The sequence below is a fragment of the Carassius auratus genome, unplaced genomic scaffold (assembly GCF_003368295.1).
Source record: "Carassius auratus strain Wakin unplaced genomic scaffold, ASM336829v1 scaf_tig00028800, whole genome shotgun sequence".
Classification (NCBI taxonomy): domain Eukaryota; kingdom Metazoa; phylum Chordata; class Actinopteri; order Cypriniformes; family Cyprinidae; genus Carassius; species Carassius auratus.
Window position 1 is genome coordinate 99,757 of NW_020525721.1, and position 13,668 is coordinate 113,424.

The window sequence follows — 13,668 nt, forward strand, 5'->3', positions numbered from 1 at the left end:
TCGGTGCAGATTGGACACGGTCACCTTAACCTCACCCTTTCATTTACTCACACTGTCCATCATGCTCTGCTCATGCTGGAACAAAGGAGTGATAGGTGGAGGTGAAAAGGGATCAAAGCCAGGTGAGGAGAGTGACAGATTCATTATGAAAGTCCAGCTGAGACCAACAGGCTTCCGTGCTGGGAAATGCTGTTGAGTGTTGATTTTGATGATCACCTGTAAAATGGTCAAGCTTTCAGTGAAGCTGTTTCACCAAGGAAGTGTTTCTGGTTAAAAAGTTCTGTAGTTAGTATTTAGCTCTGTTCTTTTCTGTACAGTGAAAGCGAATGTAGCCAAGCCACAGAAAACTATCAGGTCAGTACCAGGTCATTATGCCAGGATGTGAGGTTAGTGGTTATTTATAATCTTCACTAATTGAGATGGTTATTTTGGGCAGAATATTCCTAGTCCAATTTGTAAATTTCTAAGCTTTTAATAAATTGAATGTAACTGTAGGAAATTTGATTTAGATACAATTAGATAGATATTACATATAAAACAAGACTTTTTTTCTGTCAATTAAAATATAACTCTAAAATGACTTGGATTATAATTTAGATTTAGTTTATATTTAGGTTTGTTTTGTATTGTAAAATGTGTCCCCAAAATATTGTTAAGTAGGTACACACATATAAATATTAATAAAATACTTGTATAAATAATTTAAAAAATACAATAAAAATTGATCAAAAGCGACAGCAAAGACATTTATAAAGTTATAGATTTCTATTTCAAATATATATGCTGTTCTTTTGAACTTCCTATATATATATATATATATATATATATAAAATGTACCGTGGTTTACCCAAAAGCATATACATATACTATTTAATATACTACATTATAGTATATTAAAACTGAAAAAGATTATTTACAATTTTTTTTAATATTTCATATTGCGGCAAACTTGGTGAAAAAAGTACATTAAATAAATGAATAAAACGTGTATGCGTGTGTGTATATACAGTATAAGGTCCGGTCTCTCTAGAGACTGTCACTCTAATAAATATATTGTAAATGACTGTGGATAAAAGCATCTTATGGCTTAAGCAAGTAAAGTCTTGTGGAGCCATCAGGACTCCATCATCTCACGCTGGGGTCCAGCTATGGTCTTTTGAACAGGCTTTGCCAAGAGTGAAGGTTGGAGTGCAGAAATGACAACTATGGGCTGTGTGAGCGTGATGCTCAGTAGCTTTTGCTTTAAAGAATATTATTCTCCCTTTTATTCCCTCTTTCATCTCCATGTGCAGCAGTCACTCAGAGATATGAGCGAGCAGAGGGAAAGCACTTTTTCTCACAAATAACAGTAGAGTGTGTAAGAGAAAAAAGGTCTGTGTCAGTGAGCGATGGACGCATGTGTGAGAGATAGAGAGAGTTGTAAATGGACAGTGTTTAGCACAGTGTTCCTCAGACAAGCCGCTTGTCACATGTGTGTCTATAATAGTAAGGGCGATTCACAGTGGATGTGGCCCTCTGATGCTAATGACTGTGGACAGGTGATTTTTAAGAGGACACCAAAAAGCTTTTCCCTCAATTTTCAGGGGCCTGTGAGATGCAGGTCGTTCGACTCTCTGTGGGTTCACTTGCCTAGGTGGCATACGGCATGTATGGCAGCGAGCGAGCAGATCCATAAGTCGCATTTGGAAATACTATGCATCTGCGGCGGGGCGACAGGGGTCAGGTGGCTGCTGCATAAGACCATTAATTGAGTTTAAATTAGAGGGGCTTCTGAATGCAGAGGTACACAGATGTTCCTCAGGGTGATTTAATGGTTCCCACACACAGATGTTATGCCTCAGTGCTCACACTGTCTGTCACTCTCTCTCTGTGTGTGTGTGTGGCAGTTTAGTATCTAGAGGGAGTGAGTAAACTTGGCAAGAAAGTCTGAGCTTTGATTGCACCTCTGTCTTATATAAGATGTATTGGTTGTAAATCATTCACATGGTAGTCAGAATCCTCTTGCTGAAAATGCAGAGGCACATCTAAAGCTATTGTGTTTGCTGCCAGGTCCACGCTAAGGATTCTGGGCTAATGGTACAGTCAAGAAAATGAGGTCATTTCATGGTGTATGAAACGGGGCTTTTAAAGGCTCAAGCTTTTGTTGGGCTGCCCAGTGGCGTAGGGAGTGTTCATTTAAAGGGGTTTGGTCTTACTAATGCTTCTGTTTACCTACTGTAGAGTTCAGGTAGTCTTAAGGATGTGATAAGTGATCATTTAACATGTTTCTGTAAACCTTAGTTAAAATCATGCAGTGAGGGATTATAAACTTTTTTGTGCAATTTTATTATAAAATATGTATAAATGCCTGTGTGTATACACTACGCTTTTTTTTTTTATTAATATTTTTTTTATCACCAAGGATCCATTAAATTTATCAAAAGTGGCAGGAAAGACATTTATAATGTTACAAAGTATTTATACAGTATTGTTCAAAATAATAGCAGTACAATGTGACTAACCAGAATAATCAAGGTTTTTCGTATATTTTTTTATTGCTACGTGGCAAACAAGTTACCAGTAGGTTCAGTAGATTCTCAGAAAACAAATGAGACCCAGCATTCATGATATGCACGCTCTTAAGGCTGTGCAATTGGGCAATTAGTTGAATTAGTTGAAAGGGGTGTGTTCAAAAAAATAGCAGTGTGGCATTCAATCACTGAGGTCATCAATTTTGTGAAGAAACAGGTGTGAATCAGGTGGCCCCTATTTAAGGATGAAGCCAACACTTGTTGAACATGCATTTGAAAGCTGAGGAAAATGGGTCGTTCAAGACATTGTTCAGAAGGACAGCGTACTTTGATTAAAAAGTTGATTAGAGAGGGGAAAACCTATAAAGAGGTGCAAAAAATGATAGGCTGTTCAGCTAAAATGATCTCCAATGCCTTAAAATGGAGAGCAAAACCAGAGAGACGTGGAAGAAAACGGAAGACAACCATCAAAATGGATAGAAGAATAACCAGAATGGCAAAGGCTCAGCCAATGATCACCTCCAGGATGATCGAAGACAGTCTGGAGTTACCTGTAAGTACTGTGACAGTTAGAAGACGTCTGTGTGAAGCTAATCTATTTTCAAGAATCCCCCGCAAAGTCCCTCTGTAAAAAAAAAGGCATGTGCAGAAGAGGTTACAATTTGCCAAAGAACACATCAACTGCCCTAAAGAGAAATGGAGGAGCATTTTGTGGACTGATGAGAGTAAAATTGTTCTTTTTGGGTCCAAGGGCCACAGGCAGTTTGTGAGACGACCCCCAAACTCTGAATTCAAGCCACAGTACACAGTGAAGACAGTGAAGCATGGAGGTGCAAGCATCATGATATGGGCATGTTTCTCCTACTATGGTGTTGGGCCTATTTATCGCATACCAGGGATCATGGATCAGTTTGCATATGTTAAAATACTTGAAGAGGTCATGTTGCCCTATGCTGAAGAGGACATGCCCTTGAAATGGTTGTTTCAACAAGACAATGACCCAAAACACACTAGTAAACGGGCAAAGTCTTGGTTCCAAACCAACAAAATTAATGTTATGGAGTGGCCAGCCCAATCTCCAGACCTTAATCCAATTGAGAACTTGTGGGGTGATATCAAAAATGCTGTTTCTGAAGCAAAACCAAGAAATGTGAATGAATTGTAGAATGTTGTTAAAGAATCATGGAGTGGAATAACAGCTGAGAGGTGCCACAAGTTGGTTGACTCCATGCCACACAGATGTCAAGCAGTTTTAAAAAACTGTGGTCATACAACTAAATATTAGTTTAGTGATTCACAGGATTGCTAAATCCCAGAAAAAAAAAATGTTTGTACAAAATAGTTTTGAGTTTGTACAGTCAAAGGTAGACACTGCTATTTTTTTGAACACACCCCTTTCAACTAATTGCCCAATTGCACAGCCTTAAGAGCGTGCATATCATGAATGCTGGGTCTTGTTTGTTTTCTGACAATCTACTGAACCTACTGGTAACTTGTTTGCCACGTAGCAATAAAAAATATACTAAAAACCTTGATTATTCTGGTTAGTCACATTGTACTGCTATTATTTTGAACAATACTGTATATCAAGTACAGTAAATGCTAAGATCTTCTTTAAAAGCATAAACAAATCTTACCGACTCAAACATTTGATCGGTAGTCTATGTCACACACTGAGGTGAGAAATGAGTGCTCTGTACTGGATTAATTCATTCTAGATTATGATTTATTCACATTAGTTTAAGTGCTACCACGTGGAATTAATCAACTGTTTAACTTTCTGTTGCATAGGTCCATTATTTAATTTTCTTTTTCTTTTTTTGTAAAAATTTTTAAGTTCTCTAAATGTAAAGCTGTAATGCTGAAAATATGTGGAAATGGGGGAAAAAATAGTATATTGTGACCAGTTTTGTGCAAGTAAATTTCTTTCATTCTGAAGGAGTTGTAGTGAATGGACCCAACGTTGATTGCCCACCCATTGTGCTCATTAGAAGCAGAACCCTATATACAATAGACTTACAGAAGGTCTTCACTCTGATTGGTGGAAACGATGAACTCCTGTTAAGTGGAAAGCTTGTGATTTTGTCCTGTGCAGTATGTTATATGTTTGAACGCATCATATCTGATCTACAGTGCTGGTGTTGATTCTCCACTAATAACCCCATGGTACATCACAAAATATGCAGCTACAGTATGTTGTTTTAAAATAGTTCATATGTTGAACAGTAATATGCATAACATTTTCACCACTTGCTAGTTTTTCCTCTTTCATTGTTGCTGCTCCAACTGTATTGTTTGTCAAAGGAGAGGTTGCAGAGATACCTCATCATGGGCCAGAGGTTGAGAACTGGCCAGGTTTGGAATATTCTGAGGGTTTGACTTTGCTTCTGAGTCCTATTCATGAATATTGCATGACGGGCAGTAAAAGGTGAGTTTTGATATCGTACTGGACTGCCACTGATCAATGCTCTCCATGTAAAGGTGTCCTCACGTGTGAACAGTACAAAGGATTTCACCCTCATTTACAGATTCGCTTGCGTGGACTTACCTGTTTCTTACCATGATGATGAGCGAGCTATTTAAATGTCACTGGAAGTGCGATAGAACATTGGAATTTCAAAAGCTGACATTTGAACTGAAGCGTATGTGTTTGTGGTGCCATTAATTCTGTTGTTATTGTTTTCACTGTTGTTGTTGTTTTCAAAAGCATCATGAATGACACCCTAACACACCATTGACATCTGGAACATATTTCTGTATCAGTATGAGTGTAAAGGTCTCACACATGCCTCCATGAATTCATATTTTTCCAAGTTACACCCAATGCCATGATGGAAGGACCAGTTTCGAGCTTCCAATTCGGCTAATGTGAATTCCCATTTTGGTGCAACTGGTGGACCATTGAAAAAATGCTGGTCTGTGTGCTTCATTAGATTGGTTCTGTTATCATTTACTCAACTTGTTGTTCCAAACTTTGACTTTTGACTTTTTTTGTGGAATGCATTAGAAGATATTTTGAATAATGTTCTGGTTGCTCTTTTACAGTGAAAGGGGACTGAATCTTGAAGCTCTGAAGAAAAAAAAAAGATCTAAAAGCACCATAAAATGAATAATATGCAACTCATGCACTATTTTCATGTGGCTTCGGATGCAGTATGATTGCTTGATGAATAGACTGAAGTCATTATTCACTGATAATCTTCCCCTCCAGTGAGCTGTTAACCACTGCAAACAGATCTCTGAGTCAGTCAGCCTGTCAGTTTTCTACTCTCTCCTCTATCTTCTTCAAAATAAATAAAAGATCTGACTGAAATTATTATTTATACATGAATCAGACATCATTAATTTTCAAGTGTTTTCAATGAAGTCAAGATTTTCTGTGAATAATGAGTTAAATTTGGGTCTGTTTCTCTAGAGCTCATATGGCTTCAAATATAGCACTTTAAGCTGTATGGACCATCTGTTTCTGTTTGTTTTATGGTGCTTTTTGATGTTTTAGAAGAAGGTTTTGCTTTCGAATGACATGAATGGGAGTAAATCATGACAGACTTCAATTTTTTTGGGAGTATACTCTTATAAATAAAGGTTTCTTTATTGGCACTTATGATCCCTTGAATTACCTTTAACATATATGGAATCTTTCCATAGCACAAAAGGTTATTTTTAGTTGAAAAAGGTAGTTTTTCAAACTAAGAAAAAATTGATTTTTTAAAGGGGTCATCAGATGGCCATTTTCAAGCAGCTGGTATTATTCTTTAGGGTCTTGAAAAGACTTGAAAAAGACTTTAATATAGTTTGATAAAAATGTCTCAATAGTAGTATAAAACAACCCTTTTACTTTGTCAAAAACAGCTCTGTTCACAGCAAACCGTTTCAGTGCATGTCCCTTTAAATGCTAATTAGCTCTGCTCAACCCACCCCTCATTTCCGAGGGATGACAATCATTATCATATCCAACAAGAAAAAAACCTCAATCGCTTAGGAGACATTATTGTCTACCCCTGCTCCAGTGTCTAACAATGGCGACTGTTCACAGCTCACTCAGGGCAGGTCAATGCTGAAACATTAGTGTCAATCTATAGTCGTGGGAGGGGCCTGTGTCTGTGTGACATCAAACATTCAAAAATCTAAGAACAGCTTAATTTGAGAAAAGGGTTGTCATTTATCAGGATTTTAAAAAAGCACTGGATGGATTGTTATCATTATATGGTGGTGGTGTACACACAACATGCAGAAGTGAATCTTGCATCCAATGACCCCTTTAAGAACTGTCCACTAAAAGTTTCTTTGGGTAACTCAGAAAGGTTCTTATATGGAACCCCTATGAAAATTCCCTTTTGGAACCTTTATTTTTAAGAGTGTAAACAATCACCCAAAGCTATTCCAGCAGGCTTTATGGACAAACAGTATTCTGGTCTATTCATCAGCTTATCCATGTATCCAGAACTGCTGTTCAATAATCTACAGTACCTGTCACAGCCCTTCCATTCACATCCATTCTCATACTTTTATTTGTTCTCTTTTACGTTCTACTTGACCATGTTCATCATCCCCCATCCATTACATGCCTCTCTTCTTCTTCTCTCCCCCCTGCAGTGTGGCCGGGATGCAGAGAACTTTGACCGCTTTTTCACCCGCCATCCACCGGTTCTCACCCCTCCAGACCAGGAGGTCATCATGAACCTCGACCAAGACGAGTTCGAGGGCTTTTCCTTCATAAACCCCGAATACCCTGCCATGGAAGCCCAGAGTTAAGGGCGACCTCCTAAAACTAACCCAGCCCTCCATCAAACCCCCTCTTCATCAAACCTTCTTACGTTTATGTATCATACACTCCATAAAACAGGCATGTGTATGTATATAAACAGCCATGCACAAAAACTAAGCCATCTATATACATATGCATGCGAAACTTCGATATCCGTAGATTAGCCTTTCACTACATCCCATTGAGTGTGTCCATGCTCAAGGAACGTTCGAATCTAAAGGCTGTCTTTATACTATTTTTTACTCTACAGCTTTCCTGAATGTGGTGTGTATTGCATAGCTCTCTTCGAAACTTTCCTCAGATGTGTGTGTGTTCCGGGCACCGCCAGTGTTCAGATTCAGCCATTTGCACTAAAGGTGCATGAATCGCATATGAGATGCACAATGGCTAGCCTCGCTCTCCTTGTCCAGCCTGTGATGGTGATATTCTACTGATTTTATACTCGAACCATTTTGCCTGTTTCAAAAAGAATGCGAACTCAAATGGTTTTTTGCATGACGATTTTGTTTTCCCTGAACTTTTACGATTCGTATGTCGTTAGTTAGCTCTGTAGTGAACCCTAGTCTTGCTTTAATCTCTGACTTGCATTGTACAGACAAGTAGATAACAGAAATCGACCAAAGTTTTTCTTTCTTTTGGAAGCATGAGTAAATCTGACTTGTTTTCGTGTATGTATGGGCCAGTAGAGCTTAATGGATGTGCCTGATTGTGGTAGTGATATGCTTTTATTTATTTTTTTTGCCTGATCATTTCACACCATCAGCAAACACTCACCCATGTGCAGGAAGCATGACTCCTGTGATGATTCCCGTTGGCTCTTCCTTGTTTAACCCTTGACTTCTGCTTAAAGGTCAGCCGGATTTTATCGAGGGGTATTTGACAGGCACATTAAATATCAACTACCTCCTGCTTGAGGCAATTACAGATTGAGACAGGATGAGAGAACAAGTGCTAATATCAATAACCATTTATTACTGACCCCTGTGTTAGATATGGATGTTTTTAATGGGTACAATCAGGTAGCATTTTTTCAACATCATTGGGGTTTACAATGACAAAGAGATGAGTAGTCACCCATGGGTAATACCTCAGAATTATACCCTGGATTTCATTGAAGAGCTTGTGTATGAGCAAATTAGTCTAGTTGGGACGCATTGATATAGCTTCACTTCGCTTGAATGATTCCATCTTGAAACTTGTCAATAGAAATCCGCCGCATTATATTATGCCGAAACTTGTTAAGTGAAAACCCTGAAAGAATACCACAATGTTTGTGTGGAACATAATATCGCGTTTTAAAGGCGAATAGAAGAACAGGATATAAAGACGACAAATAATTTGCAGCACAATTAGCGGTATAGCTTTGGAAATAAAACATTTCAAGCGTGTAAACATTGCTCATAAGCGACAATTGGGGTCCGTTGAAGCTATCTGTTGTTGTGTTAATGGGCTGGTCAGTGCTTTAATATGGTATGTCCTAATCTAGCATGCTGAAGACTCCGATACGACAGACGGTTTAGAAACGCGAGCACTGTTCATGTCAGTGGTAACAGCAGCGAAGTCCCTGTGAGGAACTGATACCGTATCACTGAATGGAACTGGAAAGGCCACAAGAGCCACACATCCACAGAAACGGGTCAGATCCTCTCAGACATCAGAGTTCCCGGAGCGGTTATCCGTGCTGACTAGCGGCCAGTGGCTTTTATTGGAAACCACCGGGGCTTCATATCACATCTTCATCATAGGATTTCAGGGAAGGGATAACCTCTCTAAAAGGGTGAAGGTTTCCAGATATGTTGTGGTTTGCAGGATAAGACACTTTTGGTAAAAAAAAAAAAAAATGAAGTGAAGTGCATTTGTCATTTCTGCCAAACCATATAACAAGCAGTTCAGTGTAGGGCTTTGATGTTATTTTTTTTTAAGTGTCTTAAAATAATACAAGCAAATAAAATATGTGTCAAATGTTCTTAAATGTCATGAATTTTATGTGGTCAGTATTGTAGATAAAAATAAAAAAAAGAGGGATTTGTGTGTTTTCTATACCATAAAATGTGCATAGAAGCTTTATGCATGAATTACTGAAGACTAGTCTAGTGTTTTAGCGAGTGCTCTTGACCTTTCTTTGTTCTTTGCTTCATACATCCTCAATGCTTTTCTTGTGCCAAAGTATTTTCCACAAAAAAATAAAAAAATAAATAAAAAACACGAGTATGCATTTAAATAAAACATCAATAAGCCTTTGTTTGGTTTTGCGTTGTTCCCTCATTGTAGTTTTGAGTGTATATAACCTTGAAATCCAAGTAATATGAACTCTGGAATCACAAAAAAAAACTGTTTTCTATTGTAAGACCCTGATGTGACATTTTATTCGATCACATAAAGCATTATTTATAAGTGTTTCTGAACTGCTTGGCAGAGGAAGTCTTGTCAATTTGCTCAGAGCATCGCCCGTATATAAAACCAACTTGGACGGTGTGCAGCACGTGCCCGCGCTAAGCTCTGCATATTTCATGCCTGCCACTTAACATGAGAACATTTCATCCTGTTCCACCACCATTCAGCCAATGACATATGGGAAGAACATACATAAGGGTGGTTGAAAACTAGACATGCTGCGAACGTTTATTGGGAAAATTGGGCCATAAAAATCAGCATGGGGGTCTCGGAGACCTTTCAAACTTGTTGTTTTTACATATATGCGGTTCACAGTTGAGTCTGGCGCTCCACACAAGAGTGTTAATTAATTCTGAATGTCGCAGCCTCAAATTAAATGAGTCGGTTAGCACGAAGTGTGTGCGGCTTATCAGCTGAAAACAGGTCAGCGTTTGATACTGCTGTTCTCTTCTTGCGCTGACATCAGCTCGCCGCTAATCCGCTCCTTTATAGAAAGCTCTGTGCCTTAGTATCGCACAAAATTACAGAATCACGATTGGAATTAAAGCCTTGCAAAAGAACACCTTGGATTTAAAGGAGGGTGTCTCTCGTCCTCTCTCTCCTACCTGAGAGCTTTTTTATTATCGTTCCCTTCGGGGCTTTTGGTACAGCATGCATCTCATACTCTATCTCTGTTATATATCTGTATGAAAAATTGAGATGGGCTCTGCTGAGGTACAAACGTCTCATCCTGGTATTCTCTGCGTCCGCTGTCTTCCACCACTGTTTTATATGTCCACGTGCAATCATAGCCTGTTTATGTGAACTGAGCTACTCAGCGCATCCGTGCTAATCTCATCTTGTCAAACAGACCTGTGTCTAATCAGCACAGAATGGCACTGGCCTGCATCAGCATGGCAAGCTAGCATGGATATTCCTGTCAACTGAGACCATTTTGGACCATCATTCATCTCTAATTAGTCTCATTTATCATTTAGCAATGCTTCAGGTTGACAAATATTTTGTCGGATGTTCTTTTTACACTCTTTGATCTGTTCTATCCATTCTGATGTTAACGGTTTACACATTTTTTCAGTTCCTGGTACCCAGCGCTACACCTGTGCCCACATGCCTTCGACGGTCAATTGCCAGTTTAGGAATTTAAAATAATGTGTTGGAATGTGGTGACTGATCTAAATGACCGATGCTAATTTTACCGTATCTTTTTAGCGCTTTGAAGAATATATGTGAATATATGACCTTAAAATAGTTTTTTTGTTGTTGTTGTTGTTGTTGGTGGTGGGTTCATTTAATATATTGTAAATTCTATTGTCATTTTATATATTTTAGTTATATTAATAATGCACTTATGTTCATAATTATTACATTTTTATTTCCAGATTTTTTTATGTTATTATTATTTCTTTATTTACTCACAATTCTGAAACTTTGTTATTTCCGGATTTAGATTTTTTTTATTTAAATAATAGTGTTTTTCATTATAATTAGATTTGTTATTATTTAACTATTTATTAATGCATATATATTTTTGTTTACATTCTTAAAATTCTGAAACTTTATTTATTTCTAGAGTTACATAACATTTAGCATCCTAGGCTCGTGGGCTGCCAGACTTTTGGACCCCACTGTATCTTATGATGCGTCACACTTATACATGGATCCATGGCAACCGTAGACAGATGTATAGACCCATTAACTCTGCAGAATAATTACTAGATTTAAAACTAGTCATTCAGAATCACGTCTGCGTTGACCTACAGTCCTGAGGTTTCCATGCCAATGCCCAGTGCCATTTTTCTCTGAACTGTTTGGCTCTTGAGAGCCCAGGTAATCTAGTGGCCTTCACTCTGGAGTAGTGGCTTGTGTGCTTCGCTGTGCTGTGGTGTGCTTGAACCAGCAAATGGACATAAGGTAGGAAATGTGCTTCTGTTGTATCATATATCTTCTTCCTGTCTACTGTATTCTTTCTGTCTGGAGCTGTTTTATCCATGTGTGGGGTGCCGTGAGATCTCAAACGCTCTCCTCTCTCACCCAGTTTTCTCTTGTGTGATGTGATCTGCATACCAATATTTGGAGTCATATGTCTTCTATGCGTCTGTGATCTTGGTTGTTTGTAAAACCTTTTTGCTGTGCTTTGACGGCACTCTCATCCCTCTTTCTGTCTTGCTCACCTGAAAGCGACTTGTCTCTGTTCTTTGTCATTTTAAGGTGCTGTGTTCATTGTGTTCAAAAAAGAGACAACACTGCCTTGCCGTTGTTGGTTTATTGTCTTCAAAACATACTGAATGTTTCTTTAATGTCGAGCGTTATGCTGCATAAAACAACTCTGCACTTCCCACAATTCCCTCAGGCCCACCATTGACCAGAAAGCTGAATTATTTAGCTGGAAATAATAACTTAACTGAATTGCATTGTTTTTCCAAGACGGGCTTCATTTTTGGCCTTATTATCCAAGCAGACATCCAACAGACTGTGATTAATTTGTGAGAAAGGTTAGCACTCGTGTATATACTGGGCCACCATGATTATTCTCTGTTCTTCTCTTAATGTCTAAAAGTCAGTGTGAACTGACCATTTGCAAGCAATTTTGCTTCCAGAATGTGACATATTTTCAAGTGAAACTGGATGTTCAACAAGAAAACAATTCTGAAATAGCCTGCAGCAATGGCAAAAAAGGAACATCATTTTCTGAATAAGAGCAAGTATTGCATTTTGATTAAAGATTATGAAACAAAAAAATAGTTTGGTTCAGAATAATGTGCACTGATGAATTGTTTGACCAGGAACATGCAATTAGAGAATCCCATTTCTTCCTCAGAGTAAAAAAGAAATACATTTTAATTGCATATCTCAATTATACTATCGGTCTTGCAATTCTTACGAATAAATTTGTAGCTGTCAGATTACTAGAAGTAGCCAAAATTGTGAGATATGAACCTTGTTTTTCCAATGGCACGGCCATTTGGAAATTTTATGGGTCTGGCTTCTTGAGTCATTTGCTTCTAGCTATTCTTAGCTGTACAAAAGAGCTCGATTTACTGCTTGATATTGCAAATTGGCGTTTCTTATTATCTTAATTATGAACACACATGGTTTGTAGTGCACCCAGTTTTACTGCATGTTATTCTTCTTCTTGTTATATCCGTACAGCAGCTAATGAACCGGAAGTCTCACACATTAACACAAATCGGCTTACTTCCGCTTTGAAAAGGTGGATAAAGTCAAAATTCCCATAAATAGTAGCATTTGTGCAATCTGGAGAAATGTACAAAATAGTGAGATGTAAATTGCAGTTTTGAGAAGCAGTCACAACCGCAAGATACGAAGGCAGAGTTATGTGTGAAATAGTCAAAATAGATATTTGTATATATTTATTTTACTCTGAGGCAGAAACAGGCTTCCATATTGACTTCATTGAACACTGCAATGTAGTGGTGTTCATTCAGAAATACCACAACCCTATATCAAACACATTTCTACAAGACAACATAGCTTAGTGTATTTGTGTATTGGTACGCTATATTTGCGTCGCGAAGCTTTCTTGCTCCACTGATGCTTAGCATTCTAAGCGCAACCCCTCACCCCAATCTAACGTTTCCTTTGCCTGGTGGATTTACATTGCCAAGCAGTGCATTAACAATGTCTAGCCCCAGAGAAGGCCCAGTCCTCTCTCCTTTTCCCTGTTGTTTTCCCTCCATCTCTTCCACACCTTCTGTCACATTCCCTCCATCCCTTTCTAGCTAACTCTGACCCACCTTACCTCCTTTCTTTCCTTCTTTTAGTCTGTATCTTTCCCTCACCGTCCTCCCACTCAGTGTGTGTGGTGTGTGTGTGTGTGTGTGTTCTCTGAGCCAGGCTGGCTCTTCCCTCAGGCGCGCTGGCACACAAGGCCACAGCAGGAGTAGCGCAGCAGAGAGGAATTCTCCCAGTAAGAACAGGCCTGTGGGCCTAACAAACCGTCTGCCCCTTTCATTTAGACTCCTCTCACAGAGAGAG

The 13,668-nt window shown here is 38.6% G+C and overlaps 1 protein-coding gene across 1 annotated transcript in view; it reads left to right on the forward strand.

Annotated features, from left to right (window-relative positions):
* LOC113079629 (protein kinase C beta type-like) overlaps nt 1-7,901 on the forward strand; it is an 81,395-nt gene extending 73,494 nt beyond the window's left edge. The window contains exon 15 of the mRNA XM_026251875.1: nt 7,107-7,901. Coding sequence (XP_026107660.1) covers nt 7,107-7,265 — 159 coding nt within the window. The 3' untranslated portion in view covers nt 7,266-7,901. The remainder of the gene's footprint in view (nt 1-7,106) is intronic.
* The last annotated feature ends 5,767 nt before the right edge of the window (nt 7,902-13,668 follow it).